Source organism: Polyodon spathula, chromosome 9, assembly GCF_017654505.1.
Source record: "Polyodon spathula isolate WHYD16114869_AA chromosome 9, ASM1765450v1, whole genome shotgun sequence".
Classification (NCBI taxonomy): Eukaryota; Metazoa; Chordata; class Actinopteri; order Acipenseriformes; family Polyodontidae; genus Polyodon; species Polyodon spathula.
Window position 1 is genome coordinate 38,452,591 of NC_054542.1, and position 27,870 is coordinate 38,480,460.

At 35.5% G+C, this 27,870-nt stretch overlaps 1 protein-coding gene across 2 annotated transcripts in view; it reads left to right on the forward strand.

Annotated features, from left to right (window-relative positions):
* The window catches only part of LOC121320806 (unconventional myosin-XVI-like), a 127,316-nt gene that overhangs the window by 13,818 nt on the left and 85,628 nt on the right, over window positions 1–27,870 (forward strand). For both annotated transcript variants that reach the window (XM_041259454.1, XM_041259455.1), the window contains exons 2-11: window positions 509–579; window positions 978–1,121; window positions 8,457–8,565; window positions 10,913–11,037; window positions 11,244–11,369; window positions 16,289–16,364; window positions 17,878–18,028; window positions 18,477–18,627; window positions 22,241–22,351; window positions 25,512–25,577. In XM_041259454.1, coding sequence (XP_041115388.1) covers window positions 509–579; window positions 978–1,121; window positions 8,457–8,565; window positions 10,913–11,037; window positions 11,244–11,369; window positions 16,289–16,364; window positions 17,878–18,028; window positions 18,477–18,627; window positions 22,241–22,351; window positions 25,512–25,577 — 1,130 coding nt within the window. The remainder of the gene's footprint in view (window positions 1–508; window positions 580–977; window positions 1,122–8,456; window positions 8,566–10,912; window positions 11,038–11,243; window positions 11,370–16,288; window positions 16,365–17,877; window positions 18,029–18,476; window positions 18,628–22,240; window positions 22,352–25,511; window positions 25,578–27,870) is intronic.

A 27,870-nucleotide genomic window follows, 5' to 3' on the forward strand; every position in this document is an offset into this window, starting at 1 on the left:
CCTTCATTCTGTGGATTCAGTGTGTAGGTGTCCTCAGTGAAGATGCCTAATCTGACATAATGGAGTTAAACACATTCATTACAAGAACCATATTTTGATGCTTCTATTTATAACTGTTTTGGTTTCATATTAAACCTATTATACAGTTGCTAATAATGTTATTTTGCTTCTGTGTGGAACACAAACAAACCCTATTTTCTAAGAGAGTGCAATATTAGTAGATTTGTTAGATTGTGTATCCTTAACCTGTCTGTGTGCCAGGGATTCCTGTAGCTTTAATTGTGAAACAGAAAGAACGCAAACTGAATGTGTAATTAACACAATTCTCAAGGGTCCCAAATTGAACATAACACTGAATAGGCTGGTTGTAGGGATTTTATTTTAACAATTTCTATTGTCTTTGAGGCTTGGGTATTAACGCTTTTTAAAAAAAAATCTTCTAAGACCCCAGGATATGATGAGCGGGAAGGCAGTAGTTTGCTGCATTAAGTTTTCTTTAATCTTTCAGTCCTAAGGCTGCTGAAGGATGGAGCTGATCCCAATACACTTATTTCTTCTGGAGGCTCCCTGCTCCATCTGGTAAGGATTTATGGTTTTATTTGAGTAAAAATACAATGCAACAGGAAGCTACTCTAAGTGTTTAAGAAATTTCTATGCCCTTGTAGACATATACAAATGATAAGAAACCAAGTAAACATTGTGTCTAGTGCATTTTTCAGTGTAGAAATGTGGTTACTGATTTGTTTAATGAATATTGCATAATTGACCATTATTATTCAATCATTACTCAATGACTTTGATTTGGATAAAGTACTGATCATCCAAATACCTGCAACCTATGTTGTTTCTATTATGCATATAATGTCTCCTGTCAAGTCTCTTTAGCTTTAGGATAAAAAAAAAAACACCTTGTACAGTATATGAATGTTCACCTTCATTTATCACTGCTTAAATCGGACCTTTCTTCATTGTTCTAGTGTGCCCGATATGATAATGCCTTTGCTGCAGAGATTCTGATTGAGAGAGGAATGAATGTCAACCAGCAGGATGAGGACTTCTGGGCTGCGCTGCATGTGGCCTGTGCCTGTGACAATGGGGACATTGTACTGCTTTTGTTACTGGTAAGCAGGTTCCACAGTCTTCTGAAAAGCAATGAATTAAAGTAAGGAAAATGGTCTTGTATCATCAGGTTTTCATCCAGTGCTGCTAAAGTAGGACTCAAATTGAGATTTATTTATTTGATTTATTTATTTTTTGCAGTTCTCATTTCACTGTTTTTCTATTATGCAGTATTGTTAGTCATTGGATCAATACATTAATTTTGGGAGAAAAACATGAAGGGTTAATATGGTTAAAGAGCAGAGGTATTAGGATCCACTGGTAAGATCATTTTTTAGGGGATAGTGGAAGTGAGCGAGAGAGATAAAGGTAGACGAGACATGTCAATCTGGGAAAAAGCTGCATATGTATTATTATTATTATTATTATTATTATTATTATTATTATTATTATTATTATTATTATTTGTATTATTATTGCTGTTGTGACATGATAGGTGGCGCTGTTGTGATCCTATTAAGCCCATGTTATGACAGTGCCCTTATGATGCAATGTGTTAACCATGACATCTTCTATTCCATAAATGTACTACTGTATTATAGCAATGCCTATTTCAGTACCAAACAAGGTCATAGAAATATTATCATCTTCCCATTGGAGAATAGTCCTATGTTTTTGGTGAGGGGGGGTAAGCAATGAAAGATTTGCACATTAATTTGGAAGCATTCTAAAACAAAGACAAAAAGTTATTGCCTAGTGGTTTACCATTGTATATTAATGACACTGTAAATGGGGCATGTGCATTTTCACCACCAGCATTATAGTTTCTATTTGCTATGCAGTGCTGACGTTGGTTGATCACTGTGATTGCTTCTGCCAGGGTTTGAACTTCCTTCCCTCAACAATTCCAGTTAAGAGTAAAGCCTATGCTCAAGTCCTCCAGCTGGTAGTGCATCTTTGTAAACACTGGTACGCTTCATGCTGAGGCTCCACATCACAGGCCTGTAAGCTTGATTCCTCAGGCAGTCACGGGTGGAATGCCAGTGTACGGATGTGCCATGTATCTGGAGCTTAGTTGTGCTTGTTCCTTAGTGGTGGGTTTGTCTGTGGCTCCTAGGGGGGTAGGGGAGGTTTTGGCAGATTGATGCTTATTGCACAGTTGGCAGTAGATCAAAAACAGGGATTGGCAAACGTTGGCCATGGCTCAGTGAAGATCAGAAGGCGGTATTGATAGGCAGGCATCCCAGAAAAGCCCTCTGTTGCTGCTGCCTCTCCAGCCATTCCATTCTCAGGAGGGGTCACTATGTAGCCAAGTTAAGAGCTTCTTAAAGGGATAGGGGCATGTGAATATGATGCAAGTGGTATAGTAAATGATTGTCCAAACAGTTGTTGCAATGCAACTCCAATAATGTCAGTGTTTATTTAAATGCAAATACAAAAAAAACCACCCCTCTACCAACAATGGTATCGGAGGGGAACATGGTGGGTTTTGCAAACCCAGAAATAATAATCCAATTAGAATCCCACTTCTCCAGTGCACAAAACTGTGCTGTTCAAAAGTTGGAGGATCGTATGAGCGTGAGTGTTGTGAGGTGCTCAGGACTATGCTGCCTGCATGAAGACAACTCGTGCGCCTCCACTCCTCTTCTGTAAAACACAAACACAACACGTAACAAAACAAAACAAATGAGGAAATAACTAGACTGGCAGCTCAATAGAGCATCACCAGCATTATTATAAAATGTGTATTCAGTGAAATATATTTCCTATTTCTTCTTCTTTGTTTTCTTTTTGTTTTTTTTTAACAACAAATTTTAATGTTATGGTGTCACTTATGTTATCACATCAGTCTTCAGAACGTCAACCCCTGCAACAAATGTATGCTGTGTGTCATACTGCCGCTTATTCTACAAGCATCTGACAAGTGGTCAGATATTTTGTCTTAATTTAAAGACTGAGGTAATAGCACTACTAGCAAGTACATTTTCCTCTTCACTACATGATCAATGAAAACAAACAACTGTGTAATCTCCAGGTGATAAAGAAGTTGTTTGGCTGTCTTGAGGACTCTGCACTCTGTCAGCTTGCTCTTGGTCTGAAAGAATACAATTTGTGGCCATTTAAGATAAGCCAGTGTATTTTTATATAATAATACCCAGCAAACACAAATGATCAAACCCATGGGTGTTGAAATAATTAATGATTTTAACTCCTGTTTTTGTTATATTACCGTAGTAATGGTTACAATTAAATAGTGTGCTTCTGTTCGTTAAAAAAGATATAACGATATAATGATATGTCCCGGCAGCACGATCAATGCTGATTTAAAGGATTAAGAGAATTAGAAAATGGAACAGATATTTCTTTTAAATAGATAGATAGAAGTAAATTGAAAAGTAAAAGGAAAATTTAGAGGAAAGGAGAGAAGTCTCAGAGTATCACGTGTTTAGTATATATATAGTATATATATATATAATATTATATATATATATATATAATATATATATAGTATACATATATATATATATTATATATTAGAAATCGAATCCGAATAGGAGTTTACTATGTACAAACTTTGTTTTTCCTACCGTATATTCTTTGTCGTCAAAAAACGTTTTTAATTCAAAATGTAAACGTCATTTATATTTTTTCATATAAAAGAGAGTACATTACAGTGCTTTGGGAAGTGAGCTGTTGTGATAAACTTACTCGAATCACATAATACAGACTATGTGTAAAAACAGCTGCAATACAGTAATATATGCATATGCTGCATCCTAAGTTCAAATACGATATGAAAACAATAACACTGTAAAGTGTGCTGTAAAAATATGGTCCAATATCCTCACACTGAAAAAGAGTCAAGTGCTGCTGGACCATATCTGAGCACTGCAGTGTGTTATTGCCTTTATAAAATGGCACCCCCCGCCCACACCCTATCCCACTGAACATGAAGCAGAAGCTAGTGTAGCTCTCACTGTAGCATTGCTGTTTAGGGGATAGCCATGGGATCAACTCATCTTCCTCACTGAAGCCCTGCCTGGATCAGGAGACCAGGAGTATTTAATTGTCTTGCTGTTTGAAGAGAAAGAAGCGCACCATATATTAAAGATTCTTAGAAACTGCTGTAAGAAAAGGAAGGGAAAATAAACCTACCTCCTCTGTGTTGAATTTACATTTCTCTCTTTTGTTATATTGTCCCTCTCCATGCTACACTGGTATGTGTCCTCACCCAGTCAAACACTGAACTAATCTACTAGCTCAACAGCTTTCAGTTTAATGTTGTAGGACTTCTTCACCATCCTGATCAAGTTGTATCCGCACAGCAATTAAATATGCTGCAGATGTTTTTAGTAATGTAAAATAAACGCTGTGGCGTTAATTCAAAGTAATACAGTATGTAAATACAACACATGCTGCTGCCAACATATTGTTGCATTGTGTCTACACAACCATGTGTAATTACTGTATTATTACAATGTAATTAAGAGATCTGTAATGAATCTGAAACTTTACTACCACCATACCTTGCATCAACAGTTCCTGTATTGTTCTTTTGTGCTAGCTCATATTTATGCTAGCTTTATAATCTTAAACATTAACAAGGACCCAAAATAATTTTTTTTTTTTTTTTTTTTTTTTGCACTATGCTAAATTTGACCAAAAACAACAGATGCAAATTAAAGCCATATTGTCAGTAACAGACGGTTCTTTGCACATACTAATTAAGCAGAGATGGCCTGTCTTTCTTAATTATTCTGTAGTCATTAATTTCTCTGTCCTTGATGAAAGGGATTTAGCAACACTTGTCAAGGGCATACTTAAGGATACTTTAGGCTGCCTGCTCTTATCTTAAAAGCTCAAGGCAAACTTTTTTTTTTCTTGCTGACAGCGAGGGTATGCGGCTCCCCAATGGATAAACAAACATGGCAAGTGCCACAGTGTTTCAGAATCACCAATGCTAATTCTCTTATCTCTTGACTGCACTAATGAAATAGATTGCCTTTCCTACATGATTCTTGAGCTCCAATTTTGTCATGCCAACCAGCAGACAATATAATTGTACTGTAATTCATGATATGTATTTTACAACTGTAAGACACCCAGGGTAAGGTTGTCTGCTAATAAATGTGTATGTATATATATATATATATATATATATATATATATATATATATATATATATATATAATATATATATATATAGTGGTGTAGCCAGGATTTTGTTTTGGGGGAGATTGAGAATTTTGCAGATGGGTAATAATTAGGGCTGCCAATAAAATAAGATTTAACTTCTACAATTACCGTGTACACTTTTTGGGAGATTTTTTTTTTTAACACATGTTAATCAAACTCCGGTCTTGTCCCTCTTAGCAATATTATTTATTTCCTTGGCACATGTTTGTTGCTTTTAGTTACAGCTTCAGAATACAGAGCTTAATGAGAGTTGCTCACAGTACCTCGTTGTAACGATCTCTCCCCCTCATCCCAAGACACCAGCAAACTCACTTTCTATAAACTATAGTTTCTGTATTAATCTTCGACTTGGACGTATCTTCACACGTCAGTTTGAACAGTATGTTCACACACGTTGTCCAATCAAATGAGTTGAAGGCTGAATCTGGTGTAAAAATGACAGGACTCTGTCCAATCACAACTAAATATGTGTTTGACTGTTATTGTTTTTTTAAGTGTGCTCAGATGCACACAGTTCCAGTGGAAAACCACCCGTACCCGCACCATACCGAGCCCTCACAGGTTGGATGTGCCAGTGGAGAAAGGGTATAAGACTAACTCATATCTACACATTTTCTACATGGTCCAAATCAAATTTAGCAGTATTTTTTATAATACAAATTCATTGAACACCAATTTCCTTTTTGTGTGAATTATTTTGGAGACCCCACAGGGAAGAAACATTTGAATAAAGTGAATTGCCTTAGTTTGAACAGCTGAGGATATTGGTATGTATTAACTTGCATCTACATTAATGCTTTTGTGCTATATTTTAGTGCTGTTTTGAGACTGCTGATCCTATGCTGCATTTAGAATTGCCATATTCACGCATCAATGCCATTTCCATAAGCATAGAAATTAATGACCACAAAAGACGAGCACTATCCTTGCAGACAAAAGTGGAGGTGTTGAAAACGGTGGATAATGCACCACTATACAAGAAAAAGAAAGACATTGCTTTCATAATTTTCATCATTCCCATGAACACTTTGTCAATCTTTCTGAAAAAACTAAATACAATAATACAGGCCTATTAACAGCAAAACTGTAGATGCAAGCCGTCAGCGTTTCCGATTTGATCAATACCCTGATGTTGACGCCCTGCTTTTGTGATTGCAAAATGCCTGTGATCAGAATGCAGGTTTCAAGTTGCCATGTATACTTTTTCAAAGTTAACTTACAACCGTATTTTCAAAACAATGCACAATATACTTTTAAATGCATAATCATTTTCATTGTTTTGTAATTGAAATGTTGATTTCATTGTTACTGAACTTCAATTAAAAAAAAAACAAAAAAAAAACTGTCTGTATGCATTTGGCTTAGATTCCTGATTTGTTTGTTAGTCCTTTGTGCCTCATTTTCTAAGCAGGTGGAGTTTTCTTTTGGTTAGAGCTGGGGGACTCTTTCCTTTACAAGGCAGTGGCATCTTTACTAAGAACACTGAAGATGGAACTTCAGTTTGGATGTAATTACTGTCAGCACAAGAGGATGGCTTTTTAACCTCTGACCTGGAGGCAAGCATGCTGGCTATTGAGCTGTCAGCGCCTCTATCCTAGCTATCTGGGAAATTATATTTTAAAAGTTACTGAGCATTAGATTCAGTCATTTAAAAGAATAAAACATCCGGGTACTTTGGTTAAACCAGTGGAATGCCACGATGTTGGGAAGCATAAAGATGAGATTGCACGCATTGCATTGTTAACAAACAATGTACAAACTGTACAAAGTCACACAGTGCTATTGCTGTATGATGTGTCTATCTGAAATATCTGGGTCATTATTACTGGCACATTCAGGGGCCCAAAGTACTGTAAAATGTTTAGATGTCTGTTTAATGTCTGTCAGGTTAGCGTTTTAAAAACCTGAATTTTGTTTAAAAAACGCAATCTATGGCATCCACAATATTACCTCTTTGTAAGAAGTTAATGTTAAGTACACTTCAGATTGGTTTTGCACACCTATTCATACATATCATTAGGAAATTAGATCTGATAATTCCACCACTTGACAATTTGTCATTCACAAGGAAAAGAAAAGTACCACATAACAACACAGGAAGAATAGGAAGTATTGTACATTGCAGCTATACTTGGTGTGACATTTTGTGGAAATATATGGTGTTTCCAAGTATCTAAATGATTTAATGGTATCAGACGAAGCAAGGTTTGGGCTTATGGCTTAATTTAAGATTTCCATGGCAATCCCGGTATGTATTTCATTAGTTTTTTCGTCTCTATTGGTGTCAAGTTATTGCAGTTTTTGTCTGCCAGTTTTACCATGGAAGATGTCTTTAAAATGTCTTTTTATATAAATGATTAAGGAGAATTAATGATAGGGACTTGATTATGAAAGCGATTAAAAAAAAAAAAAAAAAACATTGCACATTTTTCATTTCAATGTTTCCCTTCTTGCTTACCAAAAAGGTTTAGGAATAATGTCTGTTTTTTTGCTCCATAAATCTCAGACTGGGAGGCTGTGCTGATTAAAATTCTATTTGTTGAGTGCAGTAAAGATTCAATAAGACCTCCATTACTTGCAATCTATTATCCAGCTTATATCTGCCACTGCAGCTACTGCTACTCTGTGTGCCCCATTGTCTGCTAGTCTTAAAATGTTAGCAGGATTTGTTAGGAGCACCTAGCATGGCTGGTTTCACAGACATGGATTAGCGCTAATCTTGGACTGCTTTACCTAAGGTAATATAATCAGAGATACAGTGCATGCCAGTTGGGGTATGTGAAACCAGATGATAAACTATTGCTTACAGAATACAATTATAATACTGCATCGGTGGTGCAGTTTGTGGAACTGGTACTGGTGACATTGAATTGACTGTTGTTACACAAGTTGTCCTACAGAGTTTTTCTAATTCTTCAGAAAATAACAATATTACTTCTGCTTTATTTAGCCTATTTTTGTTATTCAATTGATCTATATACTGCCAACATTGTCATAATACAATTTACCTTTGAATGCCCATTAACATTGTACTGTAGTTTGTAATTTATATGTATCAGGAAGTGGTTGCAAGATCATGTAACAGTTGAGAAGCTGAGGTAATAGTATATAACTTAATTTATTATGTATTCCATCATGTGTATGCATTGCTGTGTTGGGGGTATGTTCATTTGTTTCCTTTTCTCCATCTACATATGTAGGCTGGAGCCAATGTGTTGCTGCAGGATGTCAATGGAAACATTCCACTTGATTATGCAATGGAAGGTACAGAGTCCAGTTACATTCTACTCAGGCATCTGGAAGAGAATGGTAAGAGTCAGTAGCATAAACACTTACGTTGTGGTCCAAAAATATGGACATTTTGCTTGTCATCAAAATTCCAAAAGAGTACCTTTAAAGTTCTCTATGCTCAACTTGCCTCTACATTGTTTTATGCCATAACTAATGGCCATCTTGTGTAATGTGGGGGGGGGGGGGGGGTTGAAGTACAATTATGTCCAGCTGTTCTCTGATCAAAAGTTCTTGCAAGGAGACAGGATCACTGTTTGTATTAATATGGATGGATATAACATCAGATCAGTTGGAAGCATTTCGAAGATGTGTCAGTTGATTATACTTAAGTGTGATTAGTACTGAGATCTCTAAATAGAGTGTCTAAGCAAAGCAGTTTTTATACATAAAAGCAACACATACTGAAGGCTTAAAAATTGTGGTTTTTTTTTTTTTTTTTTTAATTCAGCCGTTATATTTTCCTGAACCCCGCTACCTACTCTTTAACCCTACTATTATGTTTAGGGTCTATTTGACCCGGCTCTAGTTTCCAATTAGCTTAAATGCTATTTTTATGCTTTTCATTTTCTGTGTAATATTTTGTGCAAATAAGATGTTTCGGGTCACTGTGACCTGTGGCATTTATCTATGTAGATTTGTGTGCAGGAATAAAACTAACTTCTTTAATTTATTATTATTATTATTATTATTATTATTATTATTATTATTATTATTATTATTATTATATTATTGTTGTTGTTGTTGTTGTTATTTCTGGAAATGGCTGCACTTGTCTGGAGATATTTATAAACAAAAAAACAAACATATATCTACAAGGCATACCCTAATTTTCGTCAGTATTGCAACAGCATCTCACTGGTAAACACATTCCAAAATGAGGCACAGAGAAGAAGTTTTATCATAGCTCCTGGATTAAAAGAGTAAAACATTTGCAAATAAAAACATTTAATCAAGCCTCTATCGTTTAACATGGGAATATAAAAAGAATAACCAGTGAGCTGCTGAGACTGCTTATGTGGGGGATAAGAAGAATGAAGAATGCTGAATGAAAGAATTGACAAAAAAAAAAAAACATGCTCAGTAATTAGCATTTGATTAAATTAACTGAATAACCAACAGAAATGTGTTGGCTATGGATGACCTATTGGGTATCAATACGATTGTTAGGCTGTAGTTGTTTTATTGTAGAAACAAAATACACAGCCTGATGCTGTATTATACAGTAAGTAAAGGCATGATGTAGAATAAATAAGCCAACAGGAGCAAGGTACTTTAAGCAGCTTGTGGTTAATTGTATTAATATGCACTGTATCAATACAGAGTAAAAAAAAAAAAATAGACACAGCTGCTGTAAATAAGTACCAGAGTACTTTGTAAGTGACTTTTCTATTAAATGTGGCAATTGCTGTGTACTGACTTCAGGTATGCATATACCCTACGTGGTCTTTGTTTATATATCACAATGAAAACTTTGCATTCAGCTGTCTAATTTTTTACAACTGAACCCTTTCTCAAGACCAGTGTCATGTGATTAAGCAGTGAATTACACTGATTGTTTACTGTAGGTTTCAGCTAAACACTCTTGTATGACCCCTGTTGGTAGTATTAGAATAATTTTGCTCATCACTGCTGTCTATTTCCATTGCTCTGCTCAGAATGGATTTTCCACAACAGTATTGCAAAGGGGCATACATTATATACTAGAACACATAAACTCTTTTCACCATTTGAAGGATATTTAAAAAAATAATTAATAACTTGTTGCATGCATGCAGGAAGCAAGTTTGATTTGTTAATTTTATAAAATACTGAAATACTATTTTTGTTTTCTCACTTCCTCAAAAAATTGCACCACCTTTTTTTCATTTATATACACCACATACCTATTTTGAAAGTACTTACATTTCAATAATATACATGAAAAAAAGAACAGCTGTTGATTTTTCCAAAAATATGAAACAACCCTTTAAACTTTCTTCATACAAGTCTTCTAAACTTTCTTCATACAAATCTACAAAGTATTTAAGCAAAAGAGGTTTGGAAAAAAGCTTCTTCTGTTTGTGATGCCAAAAGTACAATACGGCATGTTGTTGTTACTTCTGAACAATGTGGCTTTTTTTACACACGCATCTCAACACACTTCAGCACACAAAATGAAATATAACTGATGTAACACTGTTCTAATTCAGCTGATTTACTTTTTCTATTTCATGAAATGGGCTATGTGAACTCCCTGTGACTTCCTCTAGAGTATATATGGATGACATAAACAAAGAGCTGCAGCTGCTAAAGATCAAATATATCTAATGGCTTTGATTACTGGCTGTATAATCCACACAAAATAAAAGGATCATCTTGATTGCAGGCGTAGACGTCAACTCCATGCATCACATGAAAACACAACGGCCTTTAACCATGTTGTCAGATGTCAAGCATCTCCTAGCAGCTGGTGGAGGTGTCAACCAGAGGAACGATGAAGGAGTCACATTGGTAAGATGATAGCTTCATGTCTCAGCTGTATGGCAATGTGCTAACTCTTAGGTATTGCAAATTGATGATTATAAGTAGTGTCAGATTACCATCTCAAAACATACTGATGGAATACATACATAACCGAGTCATTTTACTTTAAGATGTCAATCCCAGTGTATCTGTCCTGTTGCTGCTGTTTATGTTATTGTTTTCTCTGATTACAGTTACATATGGCTTGTGCCAGTGGTTATAGGGACGTTGTTTCTCTGTTGTTGGAGAATGGGGCTGATCCTCAGATTGCTGATAACAATTACTGGACACCTCTCCACCTAGCAGCAAAATATGGACAGGTAATTGTAATGATTTGTATTACATGGATGTAGTCTGGACTTGTGTGGACAGTAAGAAATGTATTAACACAAAAATTGTTTGCTGTTGACAACAATATGGGTGACGTGGAGGTCCTCATGAGACCTGGAACCAGCCTTACACTCCTTTTGTATTTTTTTTGACACTCTGCTTTTGACATGCCACTGATGTCTAATGATTGATCCCTTGAGCCAGCTTAACAATTCACTTGCACTTCAGTCTACTCCACTTTCATTTATTGATACTAATATAATGAGATGCCCTGGGTAAATGGATATACTGGCTCTTTTAATAAATGGAAGCTCTACTTAATAGTGGTTGTGGTGACAATCTGCTGAATTGGCTCACAGGCTGCTTTAAATAGACCCAGAAAACCCCTCTGATTGGTATTTTGTTGAGACGACTGATTTGCATATTGATGAGAGCCAATCAGCACAGTCCTTCAAGATGCCTCCCAAGACTGCCCCCTGCCTGGAACTGCAGAGAGGTGAGGCAGAGTTGGTTTCCTGCAGCAGGTCATCAGACTGAAAGTAACCTTGCAGCATGGCGTCCAGTCTTACTATTATATGTATACTTATATATTCAGAATTGTGATTGTTCTGTACTGTGTTAGTTATTTGTTAGTAGGTACTTTGTTTTGTGCATTGATTGGTTGAATGCCCCTGGCTGTATAAATGCTGGCTCTGTGACAAGCAGGTTTATAATAATAATGTAATAAATATTTTTGAAATGGCAAGAATAGGGGCAAGAAAATCTAATAATCAGCAAAATAGCAATCATCGGTTTTCTTATATTTCATCTGGTTTACCCACGCATGTTAGCGATGATTTGTCAATTGTGTTTAAAACCATTTCAACAAACTGATGGTGGTTTCTTTACAGTGAATACATAAATCAGGCCTGCTTTCTGCACAACCTAATTTTTGCGTGCTTTTTTTTTTCCATGTAGTATATTTTTCTGTCAATGATTCCTTGTACAGTAAATACCAGTTTCAGCCATAAAACCAGCTTCTTACACATTCTTGGAGCTGATATATTACATTCATTTTGATAAAGAAACACTAGCTTTCAAGACCTCAAAGGTCTCTTCTTCAGTGGAAATGTGTTGCTGCTGTTACAGATTCTGTCCCCTGTCGGTGAGATGAGAAGGGAGTAAAAGCTCTATAACCACGCATGCAGATGAGCCAGTTTCTTTTGCATAGTTGTTAAGACATTTGTGGTGTGTGAGGTTGCTGGTTCGTGTCCACATTGTTGCCATGACAATTACAATGCCAAGATCTCATGGATTGGTGGTAGCCCGATCAGCAAGTTTAAATGAAGGAAGTGTGCAGATGAGTCCGTATTTTTGCAAAGTGGTTAAAACCTGTTAAGGCTGTTCTAATTACTATTATTGATGCATATTTTAACTACAGTGTATCAAAAAAAAACAACTTTGTTATTGATCATTTTTTGTTTTGAAAAGAAAACCCTTCAGTGTTTTCAAGACATTTAATTAGTTTATTTGTAGGGCTTTATTAGTTTTATTAGTTTATTTAGTTTATTAGTTTATTAGTTTTGGGGTTTTATTTTCCATCTCTCTCCCTCCCTTTAATCCTTAAGCCTTAACCGAATACCAGATTGTTTTTAAATTAGCGACAAACTACTAGAAACTAATGCAGTGGAAATTAATAAGCTGAATTCAGCGATTAGAGCAAGAACAAAATGCAGGTTCAGATATAATTGGGTGAGATCAATACAAGTTGCTTGTTAACTCCATCAAGATATGAGGGTAAAACGAAACAGCTTCCTTTGGTAATTAGTGTTTGATTAAGAAAGCGAATCAGCTCAAAATGTGTTTAAAGGGACATCAGGTGATCAAAAATAAAAACCGAAAACTAGCAGCCCTATTTATGTGTTACATTTTTTGGTGGAATAAACTACAGGGGCACATTTCACAAAGCACGTCCAGGTGGCAGTCTAATAAGTCAGGTATAAATAACATGCCATACCCCACTTTTTTATTATTTGCAACATTTTCCAGTTTACTGCCATTATTTTTTTGTATTATTTAAATGTTTTGATCACTTTCAGCCCCCTTGAAACATTTTATCCCTCTTATCTTGTTACAATCAGACTGTTCGTTTAATGTCTGTTATTGTGTGACCTTATAATGCTTTTGAAAAGTGTAAAGAAGTCAGTAACCCAGATCCAGCACATAACCCAATCTAGCATGTTTCCTTTTCAAAGTGATAGGAGATGAAAGCTAAATCTGGCCTGAGTGAGCAAGAAGGTTTTCACTATACACCAGAATAAAAAGTAAGTCATCAGCTTAGACATGCAGTGTCAAGCCCTCCTGATTGCACAGACATTGAGCATTTTGGTGCCTAAAATAGGATGCTGCCAAGCTTGGATTTTATTTCAACAGTATGTGAGATTCAATGCAACTGAAAATAATGTTGAAGACAGCAAAGTGCCAGGCCACTGATACATTATTTTATTTATTTTTTGTATAGTTTAGTGGCTGTGGACAACAGTATAGGCCCTTAAAAATAATTTAGGTTACACTTAATAAACATAAAACCTTGGGTGCTATTGCACATAAATCAGCCAATAGGAATTCTCAAACAGTTATAAAACCATTCCCCACTGCTATCATAGGTTCAGTAAAACAGATGTTGACTGAGGTTTCACAATATAGTGAATTGGATTGAAAAAGTGGCCTGTTACATTATCAATCAAATAGTTTTCCACTGTAAGCCTCAACGCCAGACACTATCAGTATTCTATAAGGCATATATGCTTAAACTAAAAAAGTCTCTTGACTGTGGACTCAGTAAGCATCCCCATAAGGGGAGTTTGGCAATGTGCCACTGCAGCTATACCTACTACGACTACAGTAAGTTTGATCATGGGTGTGGTAGGAATGTGTTGCTGACCACATGCTTTGATTTAGGTCTTTATAGTTGGTACACAGTTCTATTCTGTTATGCTTTCAAAATAGTTCCATTAATGGTTGTGTCCAGTAAACATTAACCACTCCAGTGCAACATTGGTTCGTGTACATGCCGGCCAATCATTTATGCATTCTAAATCGTAAATCGGAAAACCAGAAAACGACTTGTTTTTCTATTTCGTTTTTTTTATAAAAACAAAAATCGAATCGTTTTTCATTTTCCAATTTCTGAGTTTAAAATACAAAAACTGATTTGGGCATGTTTTCCCATTTTTCATATTGCTTTTTGCAACAAAGTATTCCAAATGGAATAATCTGTAATAATCCATTTTTGTATTTTAAATTCAAAAATTAGATATTGAAAAACGAGTCGTTTTCTGGTTTTCCGATTCTGAATGCAAAAACGATTGGCCGGAATGTACACAAACCCACATTCTTGTTAACATTTTTACTTTCACATTTTCATTTTGCTGTTGTGCTAAGTAGTGTACTACTGGGAATGTTTTGTTTTTCTGTACAAAAACTCCCAGTTTTAGTTTAATTTAGGGTCTGCCCAATGTTAAATATCCCCCAGCAACCTGGCCCTTTAACTCTTTTTACTCAGGCACTGTGAGAGACAACCCTGCTTGCAGCGCATCATTGGAAAGAGGAGATTCAGGCCATTGTGCACTGTTAGATTTGAGCTGGCCATGCTAAAATATTTTTTTATAAACAATAAGTGTTTTTTTTTCTAAAAAGCATATCTTGTTTTCTGAGATTTTTGTTATCTGTTTTGAAAAGGGTGATTTCACTTTTTTTTTTTATTAAAGCCTATTGTGTGCACATTAATTTCGTGTATGAAATGCACCTGTAACCTTTACAGTTAAAAAGTTATAGCCACACATCTAACATTAAAAAAACAGTCGAAAATAGCTCAGACCCTGAAAGGTTAAATTGGGATCTCCTCACCATGGGTGTAACCATGACAGTTCCTGATGCTGACAATAACAAAATTACCAAAGCATGTTTAACTAAGCAGCTGTTCAGTTTCTGTTAGTGTTAACATATTCCAAACATAATCAGAGGACAATATATACTAAATATATACTAAATAGTACTATTGAGTGCATGCTAGTAAATAGCATTCCTAATACTCATTATTTTTAATTCTTTTGTCTACATGTTTTGTTTTGTAGACAGGTCTGTATGCCAATAACCTGTGTTTTATAAATGCAGCTTAAATACCCATTTTACGTTTTGCATTTAAAACATATTTGCTCAGCCTTTGAAAAGGCAATTTTCTCATCACTATCTAGCATTTTATACTGACCCCTTTAGCATTACTCAAGGCAAATCCTCAGTGGAAACTGTTTTAAGGGACATTTTTCATTATCGTTCTACAGTAATATCTCATAACAATTATCGAAGCAGTTGAAATGTTACATAAAGTAAAAGCTGAGTTGCAGCAGGTCAGAACATTTCCCCGGTTGTTTTAAGTATGCTGAAAATACCAGCAATGGATTTGACAATCATGATACGAACGAATGTATTATCTTTATTCATCAATTGCAGCTAATTATTCCTGCACAGGTCTTGCTGTGCAATTTTGCTATACAAAATGCATCAACATTGATTTGCTGAAAACTTAGGTAACACAAGCTCCTTTTAGAGGTCCAATTTGAAGCCACTGGCAAAGAAAAATAAATATCAGATGAAAACAACAAACATTTGTAATGCTCTTTCCAAAACAAAATATATTATGAATAATTATGAAAAGCTAATTTTAACTTGTTTTGTTATGATTTACTTAATCACGCAAAACTGATTTCTTTAAATACCAACAGTGCAGCTGCAGGTCAATAGAAGAATATAAGTTATGGAACATCTGTTTAGATTTCAGGAAAGTCTCTTAAATGTGCAGCATTCCACCACCTTTGTGAAGCTGACAAAGGGTTTATTTAGATGTGTTTTGCTGTTTTTCTTCTTACAGACTAATATCGTGAGTCAGCTTCTGAAGCATTTTGCAAATCCTAATCTTCTTAATTGTAATGAAGAAAAGGCCTCAGGTAGGTATCTCTGAGTGCTTTCTATTTATGTGCTAATTAAACTCTAAAGTGTTTTTATTTTGATCACAAATGGTGCTGTCATTTGTTCTGCATGGTTAATCACACGGAGGAGTAACAGAATTTTGAAATACCCCCTCCCCCCCTATACACACACGCTAATTCAAGTTAACTCTTTCTAGTATAAAGGCCTTATTCATTAAACATATTTGCATAAATACACTTATCTGTTAATATCATTATGCATCCCAATGCTCCCTTATGACATTTTCCTTTATTATTGCTTACATGACTCCAGAGCCCAAACCTCACAGAAAGGATTATAAAGACATGTACACTTCCTGCACTTCATTAAACGTACCTATTGTATTTGGAATCCCAGCACAGCGTCACATAACCAGAGTAATGGAGGGTGGTAGCAGTCTTTTTAAATGAGTTCTAGATAATTCACATGTTACAGTTCATGTGTAAAATCACTAAATCTATAGATTAGCCCGTAAATGTATCAATTTACCAGATCACAGGTACATTTCTAAAATAACCAAGGAGGTGTCAGTCAAGGCATGCATCAGCTATTGTTTAAGGTTATGGACATAATCAAGACTTATTAGACCAGTTCAACGGTGTGTTTGGTCCCCCATGAGCCTAATTACTGATTTGCGAGTGAAGCAGTGTGAGCAGGGCAAACTGTGCAGCTGTGGTTAGGTTTTTTATTTAGTTAAATGCATTAACTCACTATGTTTTTTTTTTTTGTTTTTTTTTTACCTGTATACATTAACTAACACCTGCTTAGTTATTTTATAAATTGACCTTTGAGTTGAAAAATTTCTAGACTGTGTTTCCTTGGTTATTTTATATCTATACAATTACCGGTTAATGTATAGATTGACCAATGACCTGGTAAAAAAGGGAGAGCCACTAAGAGAGTGTGCTCTGCTCAGTAGATAAAATGGAGGACTTCAGTCTGTAGTGCTGCTAATCTGGTACCAGCTAAAAAAAATTTTTAAAAAAAGCAATTATGTTTTAACCTACATCAGAGGATTCCCTCAAGGCAACACCAAAAAAAAAGTGCTAAAAAGCACATCAGAATTCAACACAAGTTTAAAAGAACATTGTTTATGTCTTACAACCAGTCCCAGTTTCCCTTTCTGCATCACAACTACAGTACATTAACAAAGTGGCAAAGACTTCTGTGAAGACTGTGAATGTGTTTGACATCCCCTTTCTCATTTCAAATCCTTGTGACAACAGCATTCACCCCACATGTAATCACTGCCTACACATCAATTCACACAAATCGATAACTCATTTTAACTGTAGCACTTTCCCAAGGATGTCTACAAGTGAGAAACTTGAGCTTGAACGTGACTTGCATTCTCCTGGATTAGTCTGTGTTGGTGTTATTGTTTCATTTACTGTGTTTCATGTATGTATGTATGTATGTATTTATTTATTTATTTATTGTTTGTTTACTTCATTACATTCTACCTTTAAAAAAAAAGTATTTTATTTGTAGACATTGCTGCTTCTGAGTTTATAGAAGACATGTTATTGAAAGCAGAAACTACCTGGGAAGAAAGAATAAGAGACCCAGCAACTATGTCATTAACACAAGAAGAGCCATATGAAGAAATTCCCCATGAAGTTTCCATGCCAGCAAAGAAACTGTAAGTATCTATATAGCTCAGATGGTTTTCATGTCTTGAACTTTGAACAGAGCCAGGATGCAGTTTCTGGGTCTTTTGTACCAGGAGACATTATTAGAATATGTCTATCTGATCTCCTGTTTATCTATTTATATTGAGACAGTCCCACAAGTTAAAATAATGGCTTCTGTGCATTTTCATGACTTCAATTGGTTGTATTCAAATTGTATTTGAATATCACCACTCTTATTTAATTGGATTAAAGGCCATGGTTTTATAGTGTTATCCAAACTAAAGTAAAACATTTCTTTAAGACGCACAACGTAAGTACATATTCATGATAAATCATTGTTTACTTTCTGTGAATCATGTGTTTGTATGTATATAATTAATTGATTTGTAAAAGTGGTTCATTTTTCCTATATTGCTATCAAACTGACAGTAACATTTCTTTTTTACTGCCTTTCAGGAATCCCCTCACTCTGCCAATCTCCAAGCAGGACAGTCTGCTCGAAAAAGACGTCATGTTCAGAGACACTGCTGGATTCCTGTGCAGGCAACATTCTCAAGACAATGGATGTGACAGCCCTTTGGAGAACAGCACAAATAAACTGGAACAGGTAATTCTATGAGAGTGATACTGATCTACAGCATTGCATTTCCTTAGTCCTATTTAATACTGTAAGTACTTGATCATTTTCTTTATAGGAAGCTATACTTGCAGAAAAAATAAACCAAATCATAACGTCTCTTTTTAAATTGATTTATTTTCAGAAAAATGTGTGCATGCATTAATGCAAAACATAATATGCATGATGAAAACAAACTGAAACAAAGGATATCTTCAATATTCAAGCCTACTTTAAACTATTGTAGAATTGTAACATCCATCCAGTGTATTACAGGTATCAGTAAACGTTCAGTTTTTGTGTTGTACAATTGGATTACGGTAACTGTTATGACAATTACAATGTTGCAGCTTCAGCTCACAGAAGCAAATTCTAATTATTATTTAGAAGTAACTTTTATTCTTCTTTTAACTTTCCTTGCACTACAGTAGGGTATTACTGTTTCCTTACTGTAGACAAAAAAAAGAAACTGCATTAACTTCATTGAATGCTTTACATGTAAAGCATATCACAAATATTAAATCATTTATAAATCATGTATCTTTCTAATCTGTCAATAACAGTTATTAAGGCTGTGGATTATTTTGCAGCTGTGCAAATGTTCTGAGCAACAGTTAATTAATGCTTTGAGCTTACTGTACCCCCAGCTCTTTTTGCTCAGAATATGCTTAGAGTTACAATCACTTTGATATGTCATTTCAACAATTTTAAAGGCATGCATATTCAGACAGTCTGACTGGTTCCTGTTGAAAATGACGTAAACAACTCAGCAGCAAACGTGTCTGAAGTGACGACCCATCAGTGCATTTATTTGTCACGCCTGTAATCTGTAGAATCTGAATTTTAGGTGCTGAATCCAGAACCAGGTTATCTCTTTCTAAAGGTATAATTAATGGGAAGTCTAAATTGTGAGTTTCAAACTCTGAATCACTGTAAATTGTTCACTACAGTTGTTACTGCTTACCTTTTTCATCCCTAAAATAGTGTAAATCTCTTTTTTTATTTCTGTCTTCTGTATTTATTACATTGTTTGCTCTATTTAGCTGCTCTTTAGCTACTTGACGCACGCACACCCACGCAAGCGCGCGCACACCCATGCAAGTGCACGCGCAAGCACTCCCACTCCCACACCCACACCCACACCCACACCCACACCCACACCCACATACATACCTCTCAGAGATGGGTTGAACCTGTCCCTTTTTAAAGTGCTCTTAATTATTTAATTTAAGCCCACCTGCCAACAATAAATCAATTAAATGGGCCATCAAACCAAACACTGTGGTCTTCTGGGCAATGTATTTTCTTCTGGACTCTATTATAGTCAGGCCGAGACCTCTAGTGGTTGCACAGTGAAATCACAGGGCATAAAGCTCTTTCCATCCTCAAGCTTATATAGTGCCCTTAAATGACTTTATTACAAGCTATATAACAATGTGCTGTCTATATCAGGGCTTCTAAGACTCAGTCCTGAGGACTCCCTGTGTCTGCTGGTTTTCATTCCAACTGAGCTCTCAATTTCTTAACTATACCCTTAATTCAACTGATAATTTGCTTAGTAAGACTTTTTACTTGTTTTCAGGTCTTAAACAGTTGCATATTTCAAGTTAGCTATGACATAACTTGTAATGTTTAAGAGCTGAAAACAATTAAAAAGGTCTAATTAAGCAAATTATTAGTTCAGCTAAGGGTTTAGTTAAGTGATTAAGAGCTCAGTTGGAATGAAAACCAGCAGACACAGGGGGTCCTCAGGAAAGGGTTTGAGAACCCCTGGTCTATACATTAAATAACAATGTGACAGGATAGCATGAGGTAAGACTCCGTCAGGTAAAGCTGCAGTCAAAGTGTGGTTTGCGCACATTTTTTTACAAAAATGAAAGAAAAGGGTACAAGGGCCAAAATAAACAGTTTAAACAATAGAGACTTGCCAGCTAGGCAGTGACCTTTGCTACAATTCTCAAAAACCCAGTGCCTAAACTCCCCTCAACAAACAAAGGATTGCTCCCCTTTTTTACATATATGTGGCCATTCCCCAATTAGCACTCAATTACCTAATTGGGGAATGGCCATATGTGTGATCACTGGCAAGGACAAAATTAACCCTATCCCTACTAACCATAAATTCCCCCACACACATTATTTACATGAATGGCTCTCGCCCTGCCACAAACAGCAACACATTTCAATGGTTATTAGAAAACAATTAATCCGATTGTCATCAGATTAGTATAGCGTTGTAAAACTATTAGACACTATTAGACACTATTAGACAGTTAGGTAAACCTAACTTAAGCCAGAGGGTCAAATGTGTTTCCTACATACAATATCTTCTTCCCCAGTTGAGCTGTAACACAGCCAAACTAACATAAAAAAATGAATTGATGTGAACTCCCTCGGCTAGTTGACAGTTGAGTTATATGGATCGTGGTCTGCAGATGGAGCCAGGATCTTTAAGCTCAGCTAACATTCTGCTGATCTCCAAACCCTTAGAACTATGCTTTTTTTAATTAATTAATTTTTTATATTACCACCATCTCACATGTTTTGGTTATACAAATCTCATTATAATATTGATGTTTCGCGCTTACCCTGGCTGTATTAATTTTTTTTCCTGATTTACGATTTCGGTTTGCGCCTGTTATTTTACGAATGCCTCTCACTGACATAGATTCAACTAGCTGTTCGTATGTGAAACTTAATGTGTAAACGTTTTTGAGCTTGTAGTTATTTTAAATAAAGCACCTTAAAATATAAAATAATCCACAAAAAATGTGTTTATTAATAGTCTATGTTAAATAACAATGGACTGTTTTGGTTATTTTATATTTTCAAGTTCTTTATTTTAAACTTCACATTAATCATGGTAGGGAAACTCAGAAACAAAGCACTGTCTTTGATTAAATAATATTAACATTTCATTAACCAACAGGTCAATTTCATCTTTGTAGAAATTTGTTTGTGGCCGGTGCCATAGTTGTAGAAGCCATAGCTCGATTCCTATTATACTTGCCTGTTTCTACTTTTTGTTCACTACAGCACTCATTTATCTTTGTCAGAAAGAAGTTCTAAATCTTGATTTGGTTCTAAATCTATTTATAATGAGATGCAAATTCAAATCTCTCCTGTATAATGAGCTGTAATTTATGCTTTTCCTAAACTTCTGGTGATATTATGGTAGTTGTTCACAAAAATAACTGTTTAGTACATCGCACGTAAAAATTCCGTGAAGGACGGAGGCAATGAATTGGCATTATTCACGAACACGTAAGTAATATTAGTACATGTCTCCAAAGCTGCTTTCACATTCAAATTGTCCAAAATTGTCATTGAAAACTACAATGAACTCACATCCACTGCCATGCAAGAACATTGGAACATGTGTGACTGGATATCACCCAGCAATTAGAACCAACCTACAATCTACATCGTACCAAAGCGTTGATGCGTTTGTTATGCAGCTGATATTGGGAAGCATGTTTTCTAGTTTAATGTAAATGCCACCTTAAAGATGCCGTGACCCACAAACTCGGAGTCTCCTATTCCATTATTCACTGTATTTTAATACTTTAAATGATTTCTGACATATACATATTTAATGTCACAGGTGAAGCTTATGCCTCCTGCCCCCAACGATGATCTGGCATCGCTGAATGAACTGACTGACAGCAGTTTACTCTATGAAATGCAGAAACGGTTTGGGAACAATCAAATTTATGTAAGTATCTGTGCTTGTGAATGAGAATTAATAAATATTAAATAATCCTGTATAATAATTAAATATATTCACTAACTGAATGCAACAGCATATCAGTGATATGAAATGTATATACAACCAATAACTGCTTCATAGCCCAACCTATTTGTTTGCTGGTGTGGCACAGGCTAAGTGATGCAGGAAAATAGAGCCAGTACGAGGTGGTGCACAAAAAGGCAATACATCAAGTCTGTAACTACTCATCCAAACGAGCCAGGTTCTTTTGTAGTCCTTGAGATCTGGGCTGTCACTGGGTTACCTCACCCTTTCAGACGCAAGATTTACATTATGAACACCAGCACCTTGTAAAATAAGGCCAATCTTGTTTGCACTGGGTTTGCTGTAAAAGATTTCTACTCCATTGTATATAACATGCATGCCTTGTATAAAACAGACCTCTTGTATACTAACCTATCAAAAACACTGTAGAATACTGTTACCTGAGCATGGTGCACAACCTGTAGAGAAAATGCAACAATTATCCTATAATTTATAAAAGGGTGTGTCTTAATCAGAAATGACTGTATATTATTATCTCTTAATAATTTTCTCAGGCTTTAGGAAAAACTAACCACTGTATTTAAGACAAGACAAGTGGAGTTTTCTTTCTTTGTGTGAACCTGTTTAATACTGACCGACTCACTGCAATGAACAGCCAGCAAGAAAATAATATATACTGTAATGTAACTGAGAAAACAACAGGGATTGTGAAAGCAATTTGTTCGTCACTAATGAATTTTAATAGATAAATCAGTCAATAGGTTCAGCTGCTGAGCAAACACAAGTATAATCTGACTCTTAAAATGCTGAAAAATTGGATTTGGTCTTGTTTTACATGGTGTTTTAAAAATTAATTGCAGACCAATTCTGATCTTGGCTCTGAGCTTTTGTCTTAGAAAAGCCCGTCATTCTGACTTTTTACAAAGCCAGTTAATTGCTCCAGTACTTACAGACTTAAACAGCATAAGGAAGAGGTTTCTATGGGGATTTGTTTAACTTTAGCATAAAAAGATATAGTGTGGAAAAATGCACACAAGTGGTTTTATAAAATATATACCAAATGTATGTTTTCTCTGATTGTGATTAATTATGTTTGCCTTTTACCCTTATATCAGTGGATTGCAATGAACTGCCTGAAGAACTTGTAACCTGCATGTGACACCATTTGGGATTTTGAGTGCAATCTGGTTTCTATTGGAAAGATCCAGGCACACCTTGGCAATGTTATTAATCAATATTTGTACGAGCTGATCTCCAGGGTTCCTCCAGTTTTAGTTTCTCAATGTGAGGTTTCCATTGAAGTTTGGAACTTGAGACGTATTTCTCCAAGCCAGCTGGCTGACTGCACACTCACCTGGGTTGCTCTCAGGACTCTTGCAGGCTCCAGCTTGAGTCTATAGCTTTAGCTTGTTACTGAAACCTGTTGCAAGGCTTAGCCACAAGTAACATAAGGAGCATCTATGTACTGTACTGAATCCCATAGTGCTATTGATAGTTCTGAAAATGTCAACATGTAACTGTACTATGGAAAGATAGTTGACGAATATAATTCTGAATTGTGTATCTGTTGTTGCTAACAATAAAACAACTTAATCTTGCTTTTTACAGAATGTCTTCAAATTTTGGGGATCTCACTGTCACAGGATATAATAATGTTCAACAAGGATCATACTGCATTTTATGCAACTCACTACAGTACTTGAGTGTATTCTGAGGCGCCTTTGAGGAGGAGCATACAGTTAGCATTTCTTCTTTGCTTTCCCTTTACTGGAATCTACTGAATCAATCACTGTTGCTATAGAAACCTCATACTGATCAGCTTCAGGTTCATTTCTTGTCAGAGTAAGGCTTTGACAGTGAAAAAGTACAATATATTACCAGAGCTGTCATGGGAACTTTAAAATTCATAGTAAAGAAAATGAACCTTCAGGGGCAAGGAGTGCAGCAAACATGGCAGCAGTGTTAACACCACATTGCTCTCTGGAGGATACTTTGTCTCACAATTTACTTGCTAAATTGACACTTTAAATAAATGGAATGTAGAGTATTTTTTTTTTCTTTTGCCTTAAAGCACCCTAGTAAATGTTTTGCAGTGACTTTTTTATTTAACTAAATTATATTTACTTTTACTGAGGAGATTTTTGGAATCGGTCCCGAACCGGGTATTTCAATTCCAGTTCCAAAACTATTTAGAAAAACATGTCTGTATGCCTATGTGTGAGCAAGGGGCAATAAATAGATTGCGAAAACTGGAGATACATTACAGATGTTTTGCAAAGGAAAAATATTTGACACTGTGTATATATATATATATATATATATATATATATATATATATATATATATATATATATATATATATATCAAACAGGCATATATTACAATGTTGTAAAACCGTTATAGACCTCTGTACAATAACAAGCTTACAATGTCCAATTGCTCATTAACAAGTTTTATCAACACGGATTTGAGCAATCTATGAAATCACCCTGTATAATTAACAAAATAATCAATAATCTCCAATTTGCACAGTAACAGTTTTATTACAACAGCGAAAGCCATTGTGTGCTTGTATATGATGAACCTTGTTAAATGCAAATTGCTTACAATTAAAAAAAAAAAAAAACTTTAACCACATGGTATGTGCAAACAGGTCAGTGTATGTTAGGATCCCAAGTCGAAATATGACTCCATCTGCTTGGGTTAAGTTACTTTTTTAGATAGCTGAAATCATGTCGTGTTTAGCTTGGGATTGCCTTGCAAATGGTCCTCTAGAGGTGCAGAAGATTCACATTACCCAAAGTGTTTTCGTCACTTCATGTAAAAGTCAGACTGAATTATAATTTATAGTTATCAAATGTATTTTTGACAGAAATTAATGTTTTAATAAAAGCATAATAGTACTCGATGCAACCGGATCCCTGATATTTGTGTCTGATTCGTCGGTTCCAACCAGTTTGCATGTCTCTATTGCTATCCATAGCGTGGCGCAAGCAATGAAGATATATTGGCAATTTTTCATAATAGTAAACATTTTATGTATGTGTCTACATGCTGATTATACCATTTTTACTATACTGTGAAATTCAGCTCATAATTTTTATCTCACCTTAATTTTCAGACTTACATTGGAAATATTCTTTTGCTGGTAAATCCATATAAAAACCTCCATATTTATTCAACAATGGTGAGTACCTTCTTTTTTAGCTTTTGTTTTGTACATGATTATTAGCATTATTTATTATTAGTAGTATTAAGGTTAGTAATAGAATTAGGATTCATACTCATATTAATATAATTTGCATTATGTGTATTATGTATAAAGTATTAGATTATAGGTATTTGTTATATTAGATTTAATAGAATTATTGTTGTTGTCTGGTTTGTCTACATCAATCCCCCCTAACTATGTTGGGTATTCCTGAATTACCAAAACACGTAATACTCACTAAATACAATACTTGGAAATATATCCAAAGAGTTAACAAAAAAACAAAATGTATAATATTGTGTGAGATTTTGGGAATGTTTTTTAATTCAGTTGAATCTGCATGACAGGGGTCCTTAAATACCAGGATACTGTAAGTATAATGCCCTACTTTTTAATCCAGCATTAACGTCCGACCCTGTGGTCATTACCTGCTAGATAATTGACCGTTGATCAGTTATGTGTCCTGAGCCGAAAGAAGGTAAATTAGTGTCTCTTTATACCACAGAACAGGTTATAAGTGAGCATGGGTACAGCTCCCATTGTCACCGTAATGCCACTCCACTAGCACATGTCTTACCTATGGCTCCTGACTACACTGTTAAAAAGGGGGAGCACTACAAGTAATTGCCACCGTGGAGGATATTAATGCAATTATAAACCGAACAAATTAAGACAATTTTATATTTTGATATGTCACTAATTAAAGCAGGTATAGGGTTATACAGTACCTGTGGGATTATGACAACGCTACTTGGAACCTGATTGGCTGAGACAATCAGTGAGGTTTATAAATCAAATTAATCAAACACGTTTTCCAAATGGCAGTGAATAATGAAAAGGCATTCAATACTAATTTCTGAACAAGGAATCATTGCCCCAAACCTTTTCTTCACGGCGTTCAAACTGCAATGAATTTTAATGTCACTTCACTGAATGCCTGTGAGGAGGAGAGATAATAAGAAAATGAGACATTTGTTGTGTCATTTGTAATTTTTTTCCACAGGCTGCCTAATGCAGCCTTATGCTTGTAGTCAAGTGTGAAGAATAAATAAGCCACTGGCCGGTCTCTCGGTGAAGGCTTATGTTCTTGGCTAGAACCTGCATGCTGTGATGTGCTCATCTCAATTAGATGACTAGCAAGGACTACTGTGTAACCTTTAGGACTGTATGTCATTAAACAGAGCATGTGCTCTCCACCTTCTGCTTTCGTGATGCGTGGCTTGCTGTTAGTACTGTAGCTTTAGGCATTGGAAGAAGAACTGGAAAAAGGTCTCTCAGCATGATTAAAGTACATCTTCAAATAAGTTATTTGGTGAGAAATAAAAAGCCACTTTTTATGATTTCATGTGATATTTATAGAATGTACATTTTGGGGTATTATTGGGTAATGTGGTAGAATATAGTAGGTGAACAATCAAGACTGACTAGCAGACACAGAGGCAGAATATTGCAGTCCAGCGCTTTTCTCAACCTCTATTTTACAATTAAATAAACAAGGTTAAACAAACAAATCTAAATAAACTAGCACCTAAGCAAAGGCTACCTCAGCAAAGGTAACCCCAGAACAATGGCTGGCTTCTCTTTTATATCATGTGGCTTGGTGTAATTGACTATCAATTAATCAATTAGGACCCAGACGCATTCTGCAAATGGATATTACCAGGATGGGACCTGCCAAACATTAATTCAAAAACCTACACATTTACTCTCAACTGAACAGCACACAATATATACACTTCATACTTGCTCACGGCCTTAGCCCTGCTACAGTTCATTTACTATGTTTCTTGCTATAAAACACCATTTCATTCCCACCATTTATCTTTCAGTGGTACAGTCGGCACCGCCTAATCAGGATTTCTGGTTAAATGGGATACAACTCTGGGAGACGGTTCTTCCCAATGCTCTTTATGTAGTTTAATTTAGTTATGTCACTTCGTTTAATTGGGATACAGTATTTTCAAATGATGAATGGAGATTGCTTTTCAGAGCAAGAAAGAAAGTGTGCGGTGAGTACGTGATTAAGTTGTGACTTGCGTAAACCACGTTGAACTCTTGACGAAGGAGGAGTCTCCTGTGGTTTCATAGGCTGCTGTTGCAAAGAAAGTTTGCATGTTAACATCATAGGTGCCTCGCCTTGTGATAAAATGTGATTTCATTCTTTTTCGTTTCATTAAGAAAGATTAAAATCATCTCAACAGCCTCTCATTTAATTGGGGCAGACGCTTATTTAGGATAGTTTTCTTTCTCCTGAGGTGTCCCAATAAAG